We start from the raw sequence: 23,726 nt of genomic DNA on the forward strand, positions 1-23,726 counted from the left end.
TTTTCATCTCCCCACAAAATTGGAAAATGCAGGGGAGGGTAGTTTTTCCTCCTTCCTCTGTGGCATGGGTCACTTGCTGATGTAAACTAGAGTAAATGGTGAATTCTCTTTAACTTGAAGTCTTTAAATCATGATCTGAGGACTTCAGTAACTCTGCCAAAATTATGGGTCTATTACAGGAGTGGATGGGTAAGATTCTGTGTCCTGTGATGTGAAGAAGGTCAGACTAGGTGATCATGATTGTCCTTAAAGTCAATGAGGCTACGTTTTTTTTTTGTGTGTGTTTTTTTTAAGATTCTGATACTTGAAAGTACTTTCTCAGCAGCAGGAGATCTTCCTTGAATATAGGAAAGGACAACAGGAAGAAATCAAAGAACATGAATATGTTCTGATAAACAGAAAAAGTTGTTTTGAACTCTCCTATCTGCAGTGTCCAACAATGATACAATACTCTGAAAAGGGAATATAAGAAAGACTAGTGCTCCCAAGTCTCTGCTAACAAGTAGCCCATGACATTTTATGAATGGAAGTAATAATACATGAAAAAGATTGTGGTGCTAAGTTACCTACAGAATCTTTATTATGGGTTTTATATGAAACGCACTTTATCAAATAAAAATGTACAAAGAACTGATCAGACAAATTAATCAGAACACTACCCTAATAGATCCTTGATTACCATACAATATATCTATCCATTGTAAGCCGTCTGCATTAGTTAACATTAAAATACAGCATATGAATTCTTATTTTGTTTTGTTTTGTCTTTTGCAGACATCCAACAGGACCTTTGACATTCCTCTCACTTTGTCTGGAGCAGTAGTTTTACGGGAGAGACTAAATTATGAAGAAAAGACACGTTATTTTGTTATTGTTCAAGCAAATGTAAGTATGGATTCCAAAATGGTTATTTCTGTCATCAATTCTTCAGGAGCAGGGGATAGGGTGTGAAGAAGTCTTTTCTACATGCTCTTTTTCTTAAGTCACCAGTGTTGCGATGTTGCCTAATATCTCTTTAGTCCTTATCATCTTTTAACACAGTTTGGCATATTGCTGGTTAGAACAAAGATATTCATGTTGTGAAATAAGACATTCTTTTGGCATGAGGAATAGATTGTATATTTTAAGTATAGTGCATGTAGAAAAGTACATTCTAGTGTCAGAGTTTTTTCTGACACATCTAGCTATACTAATGTGATCTGAAATTAGTTTAATGGATACAGTTTAACTGTATCCCTGAGCTTTGAAATGCAGCCTTCTAAAACGAGGCAATTTTTCTTTCAGTTCACACTGTATTTGTGTTAAGTGTTTTTTACAGCATGACTAGCAGTGGATAATGCATGCTGAGAATAAAAGTGACATTTAAACTGTATCTAATATAGCTGTCTTTGGGAGAAGACTTTAGGTGTCTTGGAAGACAATGAAAGTTATTTTTCCTGTTCTTTTTACAATAAAATTTGTATTTATAATAAGTAGATGAACAGATTCTATTCCATTCCTATGCAGCAGTTATAAATTCCACACAAATGGTGTAGTGGTTGAACAGGATGCTCTCATATAACCTTAGAAGCGTTTGCTCCTGAAAATATCTATTTGCATTTGTACTGCCTTGTTCAATGTTGTGCCAAAGAAAGGAAAGAATCCACTTGAAAATTCACCCTCTTCTTTAATAAATATCTCAGGCTTTTTGTATTAATCCAGATTAAAACAAATTTTAGACCTCAGAATTTGCAAAGAGGACCACAGTGACCTTTGTTCTTTTCTGGGAGCACCACATGGGACAGAAATCAGACTGGGCTTCCCCTCTCCCAAATCCAACACTGTGTCTCAATGGCCCATCCCCACCTCACCTCCGGGGACTTCACCTAGGGCTGGAACTCATGCAATAAGTTTGGGGAAGAAAGAGAGCCAGGGCTGGCTCTCCCCAGCATCTGGTTTTGGTGGCTTATTCTTCCACTTTAGGGACACTAGATGGGATAAGAGCTCCTCTCGGCTCCTGAGCTGGAAAGAGAGAGCGAGCTTGACTGGGTGGGGCTCCTCCATCACTGACAAGCCACAGGATCTGGTCCCAACAGTCCATCCGTGCTGGGGGATAACAAACTTCCGTTGCTGCTGCTACCTGATATAGTTAGTTATGTAGCCTAAGTGGTAGTAATCCGTACTGTATTGCTGAAGGGTCAGAGTTCAAACCCTGCTGATCATATGTGATGGAGGGGTTGGTATAGCTGCACAGAATAGTATTTGCTTTTTCTAGTTGTTTTTAATAATGAAGAAAAAGGCAAGTTACATACAAAAATAGGTTAAAATAATGTCATTTAGGTTGCAAAGTTAACTATGAAAAAAAGTTAGGAAATGGTAGCGTTATCGTTGTCTCCGCTCTCATTGTGCGTATGCATTGTGATACTGTCTTTAATTACATACTGTTATTTCTACTGTCCATCTGCCCCCTTCAGTGCACAGGATGGATGCACAGGGGAGCTGAATTAAGGTTGCATGGGCAACTATAAATCTGGCATTTCATAGCTTTCAAGTGTTGGACTTTGCAATGTAAATAGCATGCTCTTAAAGTAATATATTTGGAATAGAATATATGGAATATAAATTGATCATTTTGGGTGAAAAGTGCTACATAAAAGTAAAATAGTTGCTGCTAGTATTGATTATTATTATTTATTATTATATGAGAATACAAAAGGGAAACTGAGGACTTTTGTGCGTTCCCACTTGTGGGATTGCATCTCCTGGCAGTGATCATGTAGATTCCCCGGTCAAAGCAGTATCCCTTTTGGGGAGGGGGTGCATGAATGCCTTTGCATGGCTTCTTATATCAGATGCCTTACAATATATAAAGCAATACAGCACCTCTACTCCAAGTGCCTCAGTTCCATTTTAACTTTCCCAGATTTCTTCAGATCCATCCAGGGTCACACCAGTACCAGGAAATGCACATCATGCTCTGTTTCGGTTACAAAATTGGAGACACATATTTGCTGCCTAGTATCCATATGCAAGCAACACTCTCCCACACAGTGTGTGATGTACAGGGCTTTCACACCCTGGACTCACTGGTACTAGAAGCTCCGACTTCAGGCTCATCCAGATTTTGAATGGCATTAGCTTTTCAGCATTAGCCTTGGCCTCTACCAAGGGTTAAAGCCCCAGACTCCTCTACCTAACACCAGGGACTCTTCTATCTCCCACAGTCCCTCAGCACCTATGGCACCTATTAAAGCTCTAATGCAGCGGTGGGCAAAATTTTTGGCCTGAGGGCCACATCTGGGTGGGAAAATTGCATGCAGGGCCATGAATGTAGGGCTGGGGGTTGGGGTGCGGGAGGGAGTGCGGGGTGTGGGAGGGGGTGCAGTGTGCAGGAAGGTGCTCAGGACAAGGGGTTGAGGCACAGGAGAGGTGCGGGCTGTACGAGGGGACTCAGGGCAGGGGGTTGGGCTGCAGGAGGGTGCGGGGTGTGGTAGGGGGTTGAGGTGTAGGAGGAGTGCAGCAGGGGGCTTAAAGCAGGGGGGCTGGGTGCAGGAGGGGTGTGGCGGGGGTTAGGGTGCGGGGTGCAGGAGGGGTTTGGGATACGGGCTCGGGCCCAGCGCCGCTTACCTGAAGCAGCTCTGGGATGGCAGCAGCGTGCAGCAGGGCTCAGGCAGGCTGCCTGCCTACCTGCCCGGCCCCACACTGCTCCTGGAAGCAGCAGGCACCATGTCCCTGCGGCCCCTGGGGGAAGGGGGGCAGAGGGCTCCATGCGCTAGCCTCGCCTGTGGGTACCTCCCCCAAAGCTCCTACTGGCCGCGGTTCCCCGTTCCCGGCCAATGGGAGCTGCGGGGGGCAGTGCCTGCAGGAGAGGGCAGCGCGTGGAGTCTACTGCCCCCCTTCCCCAGGGGCCACAGGGATGTGGTGCTGGCCATTTCCGGGAGTGGCACGCGGCCCATGGCACCATGGCTGGGGGGGGCAATCCCGGGGGGCTGGTTCCAAATCCCTGACAGGCCGGATCCTGCCCATGGGCCGTAGTTTGCCTACCCCTGCTCTAATACCTAAGCCATCTTTAACTGGCTTTCCAGGACCAAGTAAATTGATATCTACTTCTACCTGAACCCCTGGGCTTCTCCTTGACTACCATGGCATCAACCGTACCTCTGGAACCCAGCACTGACACAGTACTGGCTCACGTGTCCAAAAACTCTTCTTTCCAAATGGAAGGAAAAGTCCAAGCACCCCACCACTTAAAACTTCAAAAAACAAAAATTGGATGAAGCACCACTCTGTCTTCACGTGGCTCAGGGCAGGAGCTCTTAGTGCTACGCTCACCAGTGCAGTGTCTTCTGTTGCCTGCATTGAAAATGCAGGCACTAACCTCTGAAAATATTTCCCTACTAAGAATTCCTTGAACCCCATCTATCTTTTCATGTATGGACACTAGGCCCCCAGCAACAGTCCTGGCCCCTGCCTTCCTGACTCTATTCCAGGTCAGATCACTCTTCTAGGCTCCTATCCGGATTCATCCCATTCTGGGGAGTGGTTTGGGCAGCCCTTGGTGCCATCTGAGGCAAATTTTGGGGGTCTCTCCAGCTTCTTTTTGGAACCAGAACAGGTGTCTGACTCCTAGAAGAAGTCCGATTCACGAAGAACTTTTCACCCATCTTCCACCTAAGTAGCACTGCTCACTGGTCTCTCAGAAATGAGAATGCATAAAGTCTCCCAAACAAAAAAGAAAGGTTACTTACCAGCAGGGGTGAAAGTAACTTAAAGCACTTACCGGTACTCCAGAGTCCTGAGCAGGGGGGGCGTGGCCTCAACCTTTAAATACCCAGGCCCTTTAAAACACCCCTGGAACTACCAGCTGCAGAGGCAGCTGGGAGCCCCAGGACTCAGGGGCAATCTAAAGGGCCCAGGGCTCCAGCTGCCGCTACTGCAGCGGAGCCCCGGGCCCTTTAAATCTCTGCCCAAGCCCTGCTGCCGGAGCCCCGGGGTAGCAGCAGCAGGGCGCCAGTGGTGATTTAAAGGGCCTGGGGCTCCCTGCAGCAGCCGGAGCCCCGGGCCTTTTAAATCACCACCGGAGCCCGCCGCTGCTACCCCAGGGCTCTGACAGTGGGGCTCGGGAGGCAATTTAAAGGGCCTGGGGCTCTGGCTGCTGCAGGGAGCCCCGGGCCTTTTAAATCGCCAGCTTGGGGAAGCCAGTCCAGTCCAGCATGGCATACTGGCTCTTGCCGGTACACCATACCGAACCAGACCGGCTTACTTTCACCTCTGCTTAACAGTAACTAGTTCTTCTTCGGACATTGATACTTCCTGTCTGCCGTCCCTTCTATCTGAGTGCTAAATGCCATGGGATTCTGTGATTCAGTGGAGAAGGCAGTGAAACAGTTGGGATGGGAGAGGAAGAAGGTTGGCTCTCCTGTATGTAAACTTAGGGTGTTGGCTCCCAATGTTTATTGGTTCACATACTAAATAATTTTAAAAATGTGAAGTGAATGGATGAAACATCAAATTCACATACAACTAGTGATAGATGTACCACAATTTAGGAACTCCTGGACTTTGGTGAGTGACATCTTTTTTTGAACTCTGGTCACTGCTACAAACATAAGCCCTGAATCTGCAAAGGCTTGCATACTTAACTGTAAGTCCTATTAGTTTTATTGAATTCAGCAGGATTATTCATGTGCTTCAAGTTAAGCACAAGTGTAAATCTTTGGAGGATTAGTATCATAGTGACCCATCCCATACAATTTCCATAATAAAGCTACCTATATGAATGAGAACTACTTGAGTGAGTAAAGGTTGCATGTTTAGGCCAGAATACCCATTATTTCAATCACTGCATACTCAAATCTGGTACTGTAATCAAATGGGAATTGATTTCAATGAAGTTTTGAGTGCTCAGGTGTTGTAGAAGTGATCTCAGAGAATAGTTTATTTACCAAAAAATGCAGTTTTCATCAACTCAAAACTATTCGCAAATTTGCAGAATTTTTTTAGCCACATTTTCTTTCAGGCTGGATTCACAAGGGGACTTAGGTGCCATTAACAAAATGGTCAGAGGAGGTAGTGGTTGTGGTGCTCCCCTTATGCCTAATATCCCAGTGGTTAGCATCTTCTCTGGGGCTGTGGAAGACTGAATTCAAATTCCCTTTCTGGAGCAGGGAATTCAATGCATGCCTTCCACCCTGTTAGCCGACGGCCAAGGATGTTTGGTGAGGTGCCAGCTATGCCCGTTTATACCATCCGTGACTTTAACCGCTAGGACGCACTGTCCCTTCGTGGCGGGCAGCCCGGGCTAGGCTGACGGATGCCCCAAGGTCCTAACCACCCGTGACTTTAACTGCTAGAGCTCAGAGCTCCTTCGCAGCGGGCAGCCAGGATTGACTGACAGGTGCCCCAAGAGTTTGCCCCATGGAGGTGGCACAACTCAATGCTAGGCTCTTAGTACTCTCACCTAATGGCCAGGCTTTAGAGCCAAAACGGCTGAGGTTCTTTAATTGTGTTGGCTGCTTTACAGTAAACCAGAAAAAACAAGTCAGGCTTATGCACAAATGGTTACCAAAATTTATTAAGCTAGATTCTAATCATGTGGTTACAAAATTGCTAGTGCCTACTTATTTAAATGTAGAGATGTTACACACACAAACAAGTTACAAAACTGAAGCCACAATCCCAAAGAAAGAAAACAAAGTATAGAGCTCTATTTCAAAATATGTGTACTCTAAAGATAGGAGATCAGGTGTGGGTGCTTCTTACCCTCCTTGCATCTCTCGATTCCAGCGGTGCCAAGCCAGGATCGGTCACTCAATTCCGCGGAAAGACGAATAAGGGACAAGGCTTAGGGACCCTCTTAGCTGCAGAAGCCTTGGGAGGCTGTCACTTATCTGACCAGCAGATAGATAGTGAAAAGCACTCAAAAATCATGGTGCTGTAGGTCCCCTACTTATACCTCTGTACTCCTTTATTCTCTTTCTCCTTTCTTATGCCAAATTGAGGCTGGTCTGTCTGGGCGACGCCAGCTTTCGCAAGAGTAGTTTACACTTGCAAGGGAGAGAAACAATAAGTGTCGACTACTGGACATTTCTTTTATCAGGGTAAATATTTTCCCACCTAGGATGTTGGTGTGTGTGCATCACGCTATTTAGTAGGGGCTAAGAGCCATGTCTGTCACAGGGCCTCTGCCTGCTGTGAGCTTAATCGTTGTATCTGTTCCCAGAGGCACATTATAGCAGCACACCTGTGCTTTTCACAGCTTCAAAGGCTGTGCTGGAATATATGTTAAGTGCCCTGTTCCGGCTTCCTCCTGTGTTTCGAGCAATGCTGGTCTGGGGGGGGCTGAGGGGGCTGTCTGTCTGGCTACACTCCCCCAGGTAAGTATTCTTACCACCACTCTATAGAGTATTCTGGGGTAGGTCCTTGTGTCTATTGAAGTTGTTCCACTTTGTATAATAAATAGTCATTGGGCCAGAGAAAGTGAGGATAATTTTATAGTCTAGTGGTTAGAGCTCTCACCTGGGAGTAGGGAGACCAAGTAAAAGTTCCTACTCCTGTTACTATTTCATTATTTATGCATATTATCTTGAAAGAGAAAGTGGAGTGTTAGGTGAAGATCAGACCAAGTATCTAATTTATCCAGTCTAATGCTTTTCATTCCAGAGGATCAAAAAGTACTTAAATTGCTGTGTTAAAAAGGCACCATATCATCCTCAATTGAAATGCAACTACTCCTGGGGTGAAGCACAGAAGCTGTTTCTGTTCAACAATGTACAGCAAAATTAGTCATCATTTTAAGACAGAAGAATATCATAGTCATTTGAAACAAAAGGAAAGTTTTGCAAGTTTTCACTAGGATTTTCTCCAGTTAATATATTTTTGCTTAATTCTGTTTTTAATCAAGATGTAGCATCAATTACAAAATATTCTGTATAATAAACTAAAAAAGATGGCATGGCCCCCAATTTGACGAGATTACAAGTTTGGTTGATAAAGGTATCTGTGTTGATATAATACTTAACTTCTGTAAGGCATATCTCACTATGATTTAAAAAAAACATAACAGGACATTTTGATTAAAAATAATTGCACTAAACAAAATCACTGTAGCCCATATTACAGGGATAAAAATTGATTAACTGATAGAACTCAAAAGTACTTGTAAATGGGGAATCATAATTCATAAGGGGTATTTCTAGTGGGATACTGCAGGGATCTGTTCTTGGCAATTCAGTATCTTTATCAATGATCTGAAAGAAAATATAAAAGACATTTCTGGCAAAATTTGCAGATAACACCAATATTGGTGGTGTGGTAAATAATTATGTGAACAGGTCAGTTGTACAAACCAATCTGAATCACTTGATAAGGTGATCTCATTTGAACAGCAGGTTTTTAATATAGCTGAACACCAGGTCATACATGTAGAAATGAGCAATGTAAGTCGTACTTATAAAGTGAGAGGAAGGTTCCTGAAATGCAATGGCAATGAAAAGGACCTAGAGTTAATGTTTATACAATCACTAACTATGAGCTCATGGTGTGGTGTAGCAAAGATGGCAATCCCAATCCTGGGTTGCCTAAATAAGGAAATATCAAGTAGGATTAGGGAGGCAGTATTACCCCTGTGTACAACATTAGCGAGACCATTACTGAAAGATTGTGTCCAGTTCTGGAGTTCACACTCCAAAAAGGTTGCTGACCAATTGGAAAGGGTTCAGAAAAGAGCAACAAGAATATGATTCAAGGTCTGGAAAACATGTCTTATAGGATATGTCTACACTGCAAGTGAAGGGACATTTGTAGGACAGGTCAGCATACCCATACTAACGTATGGGTAGCTTACGTAGCTTAGCTAGTACAGGTAACAATAGTAGCAGAGTTGGTAGCGTGGGCTTCAGCACAGGCTCGCGATATGAGTAAAATACAGGATCCCCAGTGTGCTTGTGCTGGGGTAGCCTGCCTATGCTGAAGCTTATTCCTCCTCATCTGCATTATTATTGTCACCTTTGCAGGTAGATTAAAGCTAACACATGTTCTACAATCATACCTTCACTGGCCATGTAGAAATACCTACATAGTCATGGTGATACATTTAAGAAGCTCAATCTTGATTTAAAAGTGCCTACATAAGGAAAACATTTCTGATACTATACATATCATTAATCTTCCAGAGAAAAAAAATAACAAGAGCCAGTGGGTTGCAAGCTAGGCTAGAGAAATTCAGGCTAGAAATAGGATGCATATTTTTAAACATTGGAACAATTTACCTAGGGCTGTGGTAGATTTTACATAATGTGAACTCTTTACATCAAGACTGGATATCTTTCTAAAAGATATTCTGTAGATCAAACAGACGTTATGGGTTTGATGCAGAAATTACTGGATGAAGTCTTATGACCAGTGTTATGTAGAAGGTCAGACCAGAAGATTATAATGGTCCCTTCTGGCCTTAACATCTATGAATTAAGGAGAGCACTTTAGCTCAAACTTAGGTCCATCACTATTCAGAAAAACATATTTTTAAATGGTTAACACCCACTGATGTAGCTCAATGCTTTGTGGAATGGGGCAGATTTAAGCATGTGCTGAATCAAGATCATGCTGAAAAGGTAACAAATTAAGATGGGATCATGAATTAGTAGTAGTAATAGTATTTTCTAAGGTGTCCTTCTGAAGAGTACGTTGGTGTATTCAGTGCTTGGGATTTGGGCCTACCAGTTTAAGTGTCCTCAATTTAGCAGCAAGTAAGCAAGATTAGAATCTGGATATTACCTGAATATTACCAGGGAAATAACAAGGAGTTATTTTTGAGGAACATGAAAGAAATATTTCTCAAAGGGAGTGGGGGAAACTGAAAGGAAGAAGCTATTGCATGGGTAATATGTTTTGGTGGAGCTATGCCCCATTTAGTCACCCTCTAAAAATAATAGTAAGGAAGTTATAAACTCTCAATAAATTACACAATATAAGTATTGTGACAAAGTTCCTCCTCTACCTTGGTGGGTCTTGTGCTTATTGGAGGATTTGCTTGCCTCAGAGATTCAGTTTGGCTGTTTTCATGAACCCACAGTCCAGGTCAACTCCTGTGTCTGATCAGGAGTTAGGAGGTTTGGGAGGAACCCGGGCCCGCCCTCTACTCTGAGTTCCAGCCCAGGGCCCTGTGGAATGCAGCTGGCTAGAGTGCCCCTGGAACAGCTGTGCAACAGCTACAACTCCCTGGGCTACTTCCCCATGGCCTCCTCCCAACACCTTCTTTATCCTCACCTTTGTCCTGGTGTCTGATAATGCTTGTACTCCTCAGTTCTCCAGCAGTACACCTTCTCACTCTCAATTCCTAGTGCCTCTTGCTCCCAGCTGCTCACACGCACACCACAAACTGAAGTGAGCTCCCTTTTAAACCCAGGTGCCCTGATTAGCCTGCCTTAACTGATTCTAGCAGCTTCTTGATTGGCTGCAGGTGTTCTAATCAGCCTGTCTGCCTTAATTGTTTCCAGAAAGTTAATGATTGTTCTGGAACCTTCCCTGTTACCTTACCCAGGGGAAAGGGACCTACTTAACCTGGGGCTAATATATCTGCCTCCTATCACTCTCTTGTAGCCATCTGGCATGACCCTGTCACAGTATTTTGTGAAAAAGAGAATTTGATATAGTTTTCAGGCAGTACATGGTGTAGATTATGACAAAAATATACAGTGACTATACAGTTAGTTGTGCTGAGATTTTCAGACGTAAGGGATTACATCCCTTTGTTATGTATGGAAAATAATCTATATCAGCATCAAATATAAATTATGTACTCTTACAGGAAAGATTTGACTTGAGGTAAGGCTAGGAATAAATCTGTGTACCAGTTTAGGAGTAAGAAGCAGTAAAAGTAACTCCATTTTGAAATTTAGATCTATTGTCTCACCTTCTTTTTGGCTCCTTCTAGCTAAAATAGGATTGAAGTAACACCTCAAACTTTAGTTATGTAGAACTCAAGACTAATCTCTGATTTAGGCTGTTTATATAAATAATAAATAAAGTGATTATTGGTCTTCATAACTGCTTTATGGCATTGGAAGCCAAGGGTAAACAGCAACTGACATTTGCTAAAATATGATTGCGGCATAACCTCGGCTCATTCTCCAAACTGTTGCTCACCCTGCTTCACCAGCCCCTATTCCATGCATGGCCTTAGCAAGCTATGCACCCTTACTCCCTGTATGTGTCTCTTGACAAGTGATACTGCAGACTCCCAAGGTTTTGTTCCAAGTTTTTTGGGCCAGGAATTTATCTGGTGAACCTTCTGGTAGATCTGTAGGATGGGGGACCCTTACCTCTAGGTTACCAGTTTGAACCTGCCCTGCTTAGCAGGGCTTAAATGCTATTTCCTATCTAATAGTAGTTTGGTGGCTCTTATGTGAGATGAGGCTGAACCTTAGTTCTAGTTCTCATGTCACAAGCTCACCATTGTGCTTTGCCATAGATCAGAAGGTCTTCAGGGCAAGGATTGTCTCTTACCATGTGTTTTGTTCCCTGCCTAGTACAAAGGGGGTGCAGTCTTAGTTGGGTTCCCTAGCAAGGGTTCATACAGTGAGAGACAAAAATCTCTTTATTCACTATGAATTTGCAAGAACTGTCAGAACTGTCATTGTCTCACACACACACTGAAGATGGGCCAAAGGAGTTAAATGAACAATTAGAAGATTTTGATTTAATCTTTTTAAAAAAAGAACCCATGACTTTTTTGTCTCATATTTTCTTTAACTTTGGAGGAGAGCAGATTTGACATTGGAAGAGAATGTGGTGTTGTGGCATTCATAATCAGCATGTGGATTTGTATGGTTGTGAAGATAGGGAGCATGGAGGTGATGTCAAAGTTAATGCTTCTGTAACTAGTAATTTCCCAGATTTTTCATGATTGTTTTGGTAGGATACGTTCATGATCAATCTTAACTTTAAGTTAAAAAACGTTTTTGTGTGGACCATGTTCTAAATTCTCTAAATCATTCCTCCACAGGACCGGGCTCAAAATCTTAATGAACGAAGAACAAGTACAACCACCCTCACAGTTGATGTGCTTGATGGGGATGATCTTGGACCAATGTTTCTCCCTTGTGTCTTAGTGAATAACACTCGGGACTGTAGGCCACTCACCTACCAAGCCAGCTTACCAGAGTTCACTGATCCTGTAAGTACTCAATGAACACTCTTTCTTGGGTTCTTAATTTCTCCCTCACTCTTTCCTAAACAAATATTGTGTTTTTCTACAGACAAAATGGGAAACTATCATACATTTTTTTTTTAGTTATTGTGTTCCTAATTAGAATAAGTGCTTCCATTTGCAAGCATGAAATACACTTCTAGGATTGAGTGAGGTTCTGGTGGGGTGAGCCACCTCAGCACTCAACTTGAAGTTTGCAGATGGAATTGAGAGACCGGGACAAGCTGAAGTCGCTGGGAACAAAGAGGGGACAGGAGCAGAGGGACAGGTGCAGAGGGACAGGTTTGATGGGACAGGTTCAGAAGAGGGCAAGTTGGGGGGGAACAGGAGCAGAAAGGTCTTAAAGTACTAGAATATGCTGTCCTCCAGAATCTGGAATAGAATCAAGTATTCCTGACATAAAAAATTCTTCTACTGCCTGGCAAAGAGCTGTGAAACCACTGACTCTTCACTCTCAGGCCTGATCTACATAGAGGATAGCAGCCCACTTCTAGTACCTGTTGGTCTGTTAACTCAAGTGGTAGAGGCATGTGCTTTGGATCTAAAGATGGTCTGGAGGGAGCACCTACATGATTTAACATCTAGTCTCCATGCCTATGCTTTGCTTGGCCTCACTGTGGAGAAGGCCAAGAGGCTGATCATTAGCTGTAATGTCTATACACTAGTGACTAGGACTGAGTCTGCTATTTCATGTCACAACTGAATAGCTGTTAATAGAAGATAATAAATAGTAGTCCCTGTTGACTTGTGTCAGATTTTATCCAGTCTCCTACAGATATTTGACTTCATATCCCATTACTAGGAGCACTATTTATGGAAGAAAGGACATTTCAGATATCCTCTATTTGGGTTTTTTTATGTAACTTATGCTATATCAAACAGTCAAAGCTTTTCTTTCGTTGAAAAAAAAACAAAACCTTTTTTGTGAAAATAGCTTTTTGAAGGTACAATGAAGTTGATGAAAGCTATTACTCTTATCACAATCCATTTATATAGTGTTGATTGTCCTATTCCCTGCATTTCAAGTATAGAATCTAAGGCCCCAGTCCTTCATGCACTTATGCATATAACTTCACTGACAGAAGAAGTATTGACTTCAGTGGGACTACTCACACAACTTATTCCCATGAGTAAATATTTGCAGGATCAGGAGGACCTAAATTAATGAGGTGAACTTCAAATTTCGCTGGAAATAATATTCTCAAACATAGCAATCTAAGAAACAAGTGGGGGCCAGGCACTTACATTGGATCAGATTTACGTGTTTGTAAATATAGTGATTTCATTGGAATTGCATCTGGGATCAGTGTGGCTTATCAGCTTTCAGAAGTACTTCTCTTTGCTTTGCTCATATGGACTCTATATTCAAACCAGGATTTTTGCCACTTCTGGCAAAACTGCAGGATTTCATATCCGATACTTTATCCCTGCTATTCACAGTTGGCTAAATAGGACATGATGATTCTAACTGTATAAAAGCAGAACTTTTCCTCTACTAAACCTTCAAAATCCTAAACTAATTCTTTTATCTTTTCAACTTCTATCTGACACTTCTTAACCTTCTGGGAGAGTTGGAAATTCTTTGCTAGTTACCACTGTGGTTTTCATTGACTTCAGAGGCCACTCCCAAGCTATTGGCAAAGCTTGAAGCCTTTTTTGCAGTGCAGACTGAGTTAGAAGCAAGTTACCAGTCCACTAAAATAATGAAATAGCAGAACTAGGTTATGGGAAAAAATGCACTTCAAAAAGGCCATATCTATTACACAAGTTTAAAGATTTATAAAAAGCACAGTATGGTTTAACTTCTTCCTTCCAGAGCAAAATAAAACTAGCTGTTCATAGAAGAAGCTAAGAGAAGATTCTGTAGTAGATAACCTGCAACAGCACTGTTGTTATGGAGAACTCTTAGATTATAAAAGGATTAATTGGTTCCACCACAAACAATTTCAGTAAAGAAGCTAAGGACTGAATGGACCATGGAAACTGAAATACCTTTTCACATCACTTTTTCAACAGTTAAGGAACATAAGCAGGGTGTTAGAGAAATTTGTTCTCCCATCCAGTCACGCATAAGTAAGTAAGGAATCCTAATGGCTTCAATAGGACCACTCATTTACTTAAAGTTAAGCATCTGTTTAAATGTTTTGCTGGAAAAGGGCCATGCATTTGCTGGAAAAGGGCGATACTTAAGGCCCATCATTTTCAGTATTTACTGATTTTTCCTGAAAAATTCCTAGGTCTTGAAAAAAACAGTATTCATGGTTTTACGAATTATCACCCAAATGTTGGCTCTTTGGGGACCGGGTGCCCCCTTGCAGAGTCCCAACCAGACTTCAGTGTGGTCTTCAGGGAGCAGAAAGCTGCACTTCATGAGTACTGGTCCCCCTGCTGGTCAGATCCCCCTCCTGGGCAGCAGAAGTGGACAGGTCTGCTCTGCTGGTGTCAGGAGGGGGCTTTGTCTGGCAAAAGGGCTGGCAGTCATGGGATGCAGCCTTCTGCTCTCCTCAACCCCAGCCCTTCAATGCAGCCCAGGTCACTTTCCCTGCCAGATAGAGCCCCGTGCTGACACCAGCCCTTCAGTGTGGCCCCATCCCTGCAGCCCCAGGGCACAGAGCCCCATCCGCTTCCCCTGCTGACTGGAGCCAGCACAGGCGGAGTAGCCAGGGCTATGCTGAACAGTTGGGACCAGGAGGGGGCCTGTCTGGTGGGTGACCAGTACTCATTGCATGCAATCTTCCACTCCCCTCCTGATCCTGGCCCTTCCGCATGGCCTCGTCCATTTCCTATGCACAATATATGTGCAATATATGTTCTGTTTTTATTTCAGCATTGTTGCGTGGGGGTGGGGGTGGGGTGTTACTTTTTTTTACAGTGAATAATACAGGAAATAATAATGAATCCCAAACAATGAAGTTTTAAGCTTAAATTATGTAGATACAGCTGCTTGGATGAAGATGTTTCATTTAAAAGATAAAATACTCCACTGCATTTACCCTAAAATAAAGCATTTATAAGCACAGTACTAAATGTGGTTGTAATAATAATTTTTTTTTTCAGTCTTCTAAGATTAATTATCTTTAGCTGGCTTCTGTCAAAGCTTTCTCTGATGTAAAATGCAGATTATTTTTCTAATGTAATTATTTTCTTTAGTGGATCTAGAGCAGCTTGTTACATTGGCAACATGGAAGGAATCCACATAGGGTGTACTTTGTTTACTGTCTATGGCTGGAATGATAGAAGAGGCAGGCACAATTAATGGGCTGCTTTGTTACCAGAGAACTGATTTATTTATACCCCAAACAATGTCAGGGTTTATATTATGCCTTTTGGGATTGATTCAAGCCAGTATTATTAACCATGTTAAAACTGCTGCAAGCTGTAGTTAGGGCTATATAATTAGTATGTATGTAGAAATATGTTTTAGGTCCTTGCTCCTTGCAAGGGATGAATACCAACTGCCCCAAAACTGCCAGTCTCTCAAGCAGACCAACAAAGGGTATCAGAGGCCTTCCCCCCCCATATTTGCTCGTTCTGAGTAAAATTAAATATTGATAATAACAATACTGCCCTTTCAGTCTGTAAGGTACTGCTGTTAACCACTCAGTTTTGGCAGTATTTAGGACTCAAGGTGAAACAAATTCTCGAACAACTGGTAATGGATTGTCATTTCTGCAGCACCACCACCAATGTTTTACCTCAGTAAATAATTATAACTAACTTTTAACACTATGGTCTGAGTTTAAGGTAGTGTGAACATCATTATTAATAACGTCAAGCTGCTGTGATGTTGTGTGACAACTCTGTAAAAAGGCCAGAGCATTAGATGCTTTGACAGCAAACTCATAGCTGAAAACAAAACAAAACAAAAAACTATGGGCTTGATCCAATGACCAGAAGTCCTTCCATTGACTTCAGGGGGCTTTGCTTGGGGTCCTAAAGGGGAGAGCAACCTTTTAAAAAGCAAAGCAATGATAAAAATCATACAAGTGTGACACTTAACCCGGGAAACAGAACATTCTAAGCCAGTGGTTCTCAAACTTTTTTTTCATGGACCACTTGAAAATTGGTGAGGGTCTCAGCGGACCACTTAATGATCTTTCCAAATGTTGTTTGTACCGTTAGCTAACTATTGTAAAACACTTTGGATAAAAGCTCTATATTAAATAAACATTAATAATAATTAATGTTGTTTTTTTGTTCTACAAATTAAACCACACAACTCATATTTTAATATCAGTAGTCTTACCTTTCTAATGCGATGGATATGCCCTCTCTCCCCTGCTGCAGCAGCCCCTGAGCTGGGGCTGGGAAGGAGAGGGGTCTCTCCCTGGCAGGTTCAGCCCTGGGGAAAGTCGCCTCTTTCTCTGACTGCTGCAGCCCTGCATATCCCAAATTCCCCTCACCCCCTCTTCTCACTCCACTGCCCCCTCCCACCAACCCCCTATTCTCCCCAAGGCCACCACCACACGTTACATGTGCATCTTCTCCAGGGTCCAGGCACCTAATTAGTGGAGCCATGCCTGCACGGCTCTACTAATAAGGTGGGTGGCCCTTCATTCTCTTGTGTGCGGCCACCCAGGCGCGCACCTTAGAGGGAACTATCCGTGGACCACCTGAATGAAGCTCGCGGACGACTACTGGTCCGCGGACTACAATTTAAGAACCTCTGTTCTAAGCTAATCAATAGTAGAGTGAGCAACACATTCTGTTCTCAATTTCATTTATACAAAGCCTTTATTTTCAAGTGAAAGCAGAATTGGGCCCAATTTTTTTAACCAGATAAAAAGAGTCTATAAAATTAAACATGAATGACACAGTCAAGATTTTATTAGGACTGTGGATACATTTTTTTTTGGCTACATATAAATCCAATAGCTACATCAGTGCCTAATGAAAATCGGAGTCCTTAAAGAGCTCATGGAATGGGACCAGAAAAGGCAGTCAGTTCTTTCCTCCCTTAATTCTCAAAAGTCCCAGATACCTTAACCTAGGAGAAGATTTCAAATGGATTCATGGGTTCATTGACACCCACAGATATCATGAAACTAAGAATGAAAAACCTGAGTGATGCTGTGATCCCATACACCGGGTTTCAATGCCCAGAATGGGGAGCTGGGCTCAGCCCTGTAAGATAGGAGTCACAGCTGTGGAGTAAGTGCAACTCAAGTTCGCTTTCCAGGGCCCCCCTTCCTCATCCTGGGGCTTTGCGTTCTCATCAGGTCAGGATTAGGGGTGCAATGCTGGGGTGGAGGCTACTACTGCGGGTTGTCAATTCCACCCTTGACTACAACTCAAAATCATGGGAAAGTAGTATTTAGTATAGTGTACCCATTGAATCGGGAGGCTATTTGTGCCCCAGCCTTAGACTCAGAGTAGCATTCCTCATTCCCCTAAATCTAGTCTCTAGTTTTGCTGTATTTGGTCCCTTGACAACCTTGAGTACTCCATTCTGTCCAAGCTTATACGGCGAAAACTGAAGGATGACTTTGAGAACTTCCGGAAAGAAAAGCTCCTCAAAACAGCTGAATCACACAAGAACCTCAGGACATGCAAGTGGGAATTGACACCGTATAGACTGAGTATAACAGCATTGAAGAACAAGGACAGAGAGACAGTAATCGACAGAGCAGGGATGGAGGAGATCTGCAAGGACTTCTATACAGAACTGTTCGAATCTAGAATCAACGTCCCTCTCCCAATGCTCTAAGAGTCAGAAGAATGCGTCCCCCCAGTAATAGTCAGCAAAGTCCAAAGCACACTACACCAGATGAAGAAGGGAAAAGCTCCAGGCAAAGATGGAATAACATCAGAAATGATTTCTGCAGGAAGCGAAAAACTTTGGAAGGCCCTTGCTTTAAGATTTAGTCGATATCTTGAAGAAGAAAAATACCATCAAGCTGCTGGAAGGAGTCAAATACCATCTTGCTGCACAAGAAGGGCGACTGAGAAAATCTTAAGAACTACTGCCCTATATGCCTGCTCTCTCACATCTACAAGCTCTTCACAAAGGTGATAATGAACTGACTCTCGCAGAGTCTGGATGAGCAAGAGCTGAGAGAACAGGCAGGATTTGGAAGAAATTTCAGCACGATAGACCATATATTTACCCTTAGCCAGCTCCTAGAAAGAGTGAGGGAATACAGACTCCTGCTGTGCATTGCTTTCATCGACTATGAAAAGGCCTTTGATAGCGTCAAGTTTAACGCAATATTAAAGGCACTCGCAGGACAGGGCATTAACACACAGTACATCAATTTGTTGAAGGAAGTGAATACTGGATGTACAAGAGACCTTACTCGCCTTGAAACTCCCCTCTGCATCCCAATCAAGAAAGGCGTAAAGCAAGGAGATACGATTTCTCCAAAACTATTCACCGCCTGCCTCGAAATGGTTATGAACAAGATCAACTGGAGGAGTGGTGTCAACATAAATGGAGAACGATTATCCCATCTCAGATTTGCAGATGTCATCGTACTAATTGCCGAAAGCACCAACCAACTGCAGAGCATGCTACGAAGACTCGACAAGAAAAGCAGTCAGGTTGGCCTGAAAATGAACCTCTGCAAAACGAAATACATGCAGTCAGATGTCTTATGAAAAGCCCAAATAATGGTAACAGGAGAAGAAATCGAAGAACTGGAACAGTGCATATATTTGGCCAAGAAGTTAATATGGGCCAAGACCTGAATGGACAACTCTCACGAAGGATTCAGGCAGGATGGTGTGCATTTTTTCCATCAAGGATGTCCTCAAAGGAAAAATCGACAAGACCACACATACAAATATCTTCAATTCAACAGTGCTGCCAGTCATGCTATATGGCAGTGAAACGTGGGCACTGAAAAAGAGAGATGAACAGTGGCTGTTGGTAGCTGAAAGGGCAATGGAACGAGATATGTTGGGAATTTCCCTTCTGGATCGCATCCCAAATGAAATGATCAGAGAATGCAGTGGTGTGAAAGATATTGTCGTGAAAAGCAGACATAACAAGATGTGATGGGCGGGCCATACAGCACAGCTCACAAGCAATAGGTGGACCGCAATCATTGCTGAGTGGTACCCGCAAGAACAGAAAAGACCACCTGGTCGGCCTCCAAGAAGATGGGAGGATGACCTTGTTAAACTTTTCAGACGAACATGGAGAAGAAAGGCAAGAAAGCGAGAAGAATGGCGGATGTGTTGTGATCGTCGCAGTCTTATTGACAGCTGAAGACCAATTGATCCAGGTGGTCCCTTGTACTTAATCTGGCCAGATTATTATATTTCTTCAGAAGAAAACTATAATGTTTTTTATTTCATCTTGAGTAGAAATCTTCTTTATTTTAATCATTACTTTAGCTCTGTATAGTCTTATTATTACACATGACCAGTCCTCTCTAAATCCTGATAAATTCTTGGCCTCTATGATATCTTGTGGCAATGAGTTCCACAGGTCAATGATGTATTGTCTGAAAAGTATTTACTGTGGATGAATGATATATTCTAGATCCAAATTAACCAAGTTCACTAAAGGATCTAATTGCTTTGCACAGATTTCAAATTGTCACTCTTGCATCCTCTCCTGGAATGTTTACACTCTTGCTATGAATTGAGTTTGAGTTCCTAGAGAAAACTATGTGGTTCATGCTGGGTATATTTTATTTTTATTGTTTCTTTATCTGATCAGGTTTGAGTAAAGTAAAATATGTTTCAAGATTGAGGAATAATTCAGCAGGTGAACAATCAGTAACAGTATATGAAGTTCATTAGACCTTGAGTAAAAAGTTTACAAGGCAAGATTATAAAGTTAATCTCATTTTCTCCTAAATAGCACTTTTTGTAAGGTACTGTACTTGTATTACTGTATTTCCCCTAGAGATGGAATGGTAAATAAGTAATAGAGTATGTTTAATCTGGTTCAGTAAATTGCTGGAATTCTTTTGAATAAAATTGTTTCACTATCAAGTTCCTTTTTCCTCAAGGTGTTCATCCATCCATATAAAATATTAACACTCCATGGTGCCCTTATTGACTTTTTTTTGCCCATTCAAATTAGGACTTCCAACTTTGACTGTAAGGCACTAGAAGGGGTTATTGCTTCTGAATGCACCACCATGGTAATGGTTTCTCTTTGCCATCTTCATGTAGTGTCATAGCTCAACGTCATATGGGGAGGCACTTCAGCAATATGGACTAAATTATGATGTGATACACCAGTGAATATCTAATGTATCACATGATCACTCTTTTCATTCATTAAAAGAGCTTTTCCAGAGCTGGTCCATTTCTAGTAAGTAATGTATTTTAAAGTTTTCTAAAAATTAACCAACTAATATAACAAATCTAAAATTGGTTAGAGTTCAGAAATATTTTTCAGTTCTGGTTCCTAGATTTATGACTGCAATATATTTTTAGAATTTAGGTGCAATCCTTTATCATCTATGGCATGCACTCCATTCTAGGCTGACTTGGGTTTTGGTGATGGGCCCACACAAGCCTGATTGATTACAGGGAGGGAGGGGGGAAATCAGGAGGCCTACACTAGCCTAAGGGTTTGATGGAGATGGAACTCATGCAAGCTTGGGTCATTGACAGGGGACAGGGTCAGGGCATACAAATCTAATTGAAGGGAAAGGTAGATGGGCACATTCAGGCCTGATTATCAGTCGAGGTATGTTTGGACCCATGCAAACTTGACTTTAGTAGTAGATGGGTCCACACAAACCTGAGTGATGATGGATGCTGGGTACATGTAAAACCTTCTCCATCGTGAGCTACACTTTTCCATCAGATTTTGTTCTACAACAGAAAAGTGTGTCTACATAGCTGTTGATAGATAAAATATTCTCCATTCACTGCAATTCTGTCCCCAACAGGTCTGCTTACCACCTCTAAATCTCAATAAACCATTATAAAATACACAGAAAATGAATATGCAAAATACTTTGGGAGAAATTAGGTTTGATACAAACAACATACCTAAACAGAATCAAGGAAAAGAGTTCAGTCATCTAACAGTACATTTCCTTTCCTCCATCCATAGGCATACACCTTACTCCTCTTCTTCAACTGCTTGTACCTATGGGAACTCCACCTTAGGTGTACATACATTCCATGCACTTTTGATGAGAGATTTTGCCAGCAGGTTTTGTATGATCTGCAAATGCGTCCTAACTATCCTTATTCCCTGTACCAAGTTTATATAAGGCAGTTTGGGACCTGCTGCCACTCATTTCCTTCTAACCATCCTCAGGCTTGATATGTAGTTCTGCTGTGTCTGCATAGTTTACATACCTTTACATAAATTTTGATAGTTTTAGCTAGTTTTAGAGTAGTTTTAGCATTCAAGTTTAATAATAGTTTCTTTGTAGTGTAAATAGTTGAACTGAGAGATTTCAGGCCTTACTTTCAATTGTTCCCCTTATTTTGACCTCTTCCTCCCTGCATTCTTCTCTTGGATGGGGGATGTTTTGGGGATGACATGTTTTTTCTTTATTTGAACTTTGGGGGAATGGCTGAATCCCCTGGAAGTCTTGTGCCATTTTAAGGGAGGTTAGCCTTGTGAGCAATGATAACTCCAGTTTATTTTGTTTAGGGGAAGCCCATATTCCTTCACATTGTAGCATTTGCAGTCTTTTTAAACAGTATACTAAAAATGATCACAGAAACAAATGTGAGGATTTCTCTCATGGAGTCGTTAATAAGACCTTGTCAGATCTAGGCTTTTCTGACCCAACCTGTACATGCAGAGTCAAGTACTAAGGGTGCCCCATTGAAGTCAGAACCCTCCATCATCTGGTGGGTCTCGGGGCAACATTTGGAGACTGGAACAAGGACTATTTCCTGGCATGAGAGTCCTAGATGATCTTCTGCAGAAGTTGAGAAACAAAAGTGGCCAAAATCTTGAAATCTCAGGTTCGGTCCAAGTGCAGTGTTGTTGGTACCATCCTGGGTACACCGTGCAGGATGGTACTGGTGTCGAAGACTGGTTCAAGTGCTGTGATAGGGACTAAAGCTGTTAAGAAGAGCAAGTCATCTTCTTCAAGGCATACAGTACTGGTTGCAGCCAAGACCATAAGGATAACAGTACTGATCTTGATGACTGTCCTACAGCATCCGCTAGCCATTAGGCACTGAACTCTTGCTCGGTAGCAACTAGACTTTAGGTACTGATCTGTTCAGACTTGACCCTGCTGCAGGGAATGTTTATGCTCCATAAGGACCTTATGGCTACTGAAGAACCAGAATCTCCCTTGTTGGCAGGTAAAGTGCAGATATCCCAGGTACCAATTGTATCTAGATGATTGCCCCATACAACTTCATCTTCTATAGCACCTCCATTTGCATCTGAGGAGTGTTCTTAATCAGACTCTCAGTCCAGCAAGCAGGGCTCTCCAACCTATTCCCCAAAAGCCCCTTCTTCAGGATCCAGATCTGAAGTGGGGTCAGTAACATCTAAACAGGGCAGAGAGTCATAATATCATCTGCCTATGTTTTAGAATGAACCACTTTGGGTATCCCCATCTTTTTCATATGACCTACACAGTGTCCATACTGGAACCAATGGGATTTATATAGGGAGCAATATTTGAGCTTCTAGTCATCCAGAGATAGTAGATTAGAGGAAACAACCTGCTCCTCCATAGAACATTTCACATCCGTCCCTGCAATACATTTAGAGACATCTGAAGATCAGGATCATCAGGAGGATAAAGATATTGTACCTCAAATAAATACATCAACATCTTCCCCTGATGAGGCAGTAATGCCCTCTCTCTCCCCATGCAGATGCTTTTAAACAATTTCAGGAAGAAATGAAAAAGATGGCTGAAACTTTGCAGATACAGGAAGAAGCCCTTCATAAATTCTACACTCTTGTTTCAGGTTGCATAGTCCCACCTATTAATGACACTTTACTAGAGCCAGCCAAATTTGTTAGGCAAACTTTTGCCACAGCAACACCTACCTGCAAAAGGGCTGATAGAAAGTACTACGTGCTGTCTAAAGCTTCTGAGTACCTTTATTCCTACCCCATTTCTCATTCTTTGGTGGTCAATGCAGCCAATGAAAGGAATAGACCACATCACTGAAAATCAGGATCCCATGGCAAAAATCGGAAGCATCTCTGCCTCTTTGGGTGCAAGTTATAGAAAGTGGCTTGAAAATGCCAAGCAGAACATCAGAATGGAGAAAACACAAACCTTTTCTTCATTAGCTACTACACTAAACACAGAGGAATAGACATCCTTATAAATCTTAGTGCAGTAGTTAGGGAAACTTAGCAACCATGCCCTGGGTGAAATTCCCATATTCCTTAAAGTAGACTTTTTGGAGGAATCAACTTTCTTTTAAGGGTTTTAAGTAGGGCTTCTGGTTTTAGGTTTTAACTGATTAAACACTGATTAAAACTCTGATACCAAAAAAAAAAAGGGGGGGGGGAGAATGAGAATAGTGTTTATCCATTAAACAGCAGAAAAAAACACCAGAAATGGTTACTGGTATGTAAGCACTTGTCTGCATGCAGCAGTAGTGCAAACTGCAGGGGTGTAGTTTCTAAAGC

The 23,726-nt window shown here is 42.2% G+C and overlaps 1 protein-coding gene across 6 annotated transcripts in view; it reads left to right on the forward strand.

The window, feature by feature from the left end:
• PCDH15 (protocadherin related 15) overlaps positions 1-23,726 on the forward strand; it is a 1,335,873-nt gene that overhangs the window by 912,822 nt on the left and 399,325 nt on the right. For all 6 annotated transcript variants that reach the window (XM_073353680.2, XM_073353679.2, XM_073353690.2 and 3 more), the window contains 2 exons: positions 775-885; positions 11,984-12,154. In XM_073353680.2, coding sequence (XP_073209781.1) covers positions 775-885; positions 11,984-12,154 — 282 coding nt within the window. The remainder of the gene's footprint in view (positions 1-774; positions 886-11,983; positions 12,155-23,726) is intronic.

Source organism: Lepidochelys kempii, chromosome 7 (genome assembly GCF_965140285.1).
Source record: "Lepidochelys kempii isolate rLepKem1 chromosome 7, rLepKem1.hap1, whole genome shotgun sequence".
In the NCBI taxonomy this organism is placed as follows: Eukaryota; Metazoa; Chordata; order Testudines; family Cheloniidae; genus Lepidochelys; species Lepidochelys kempii.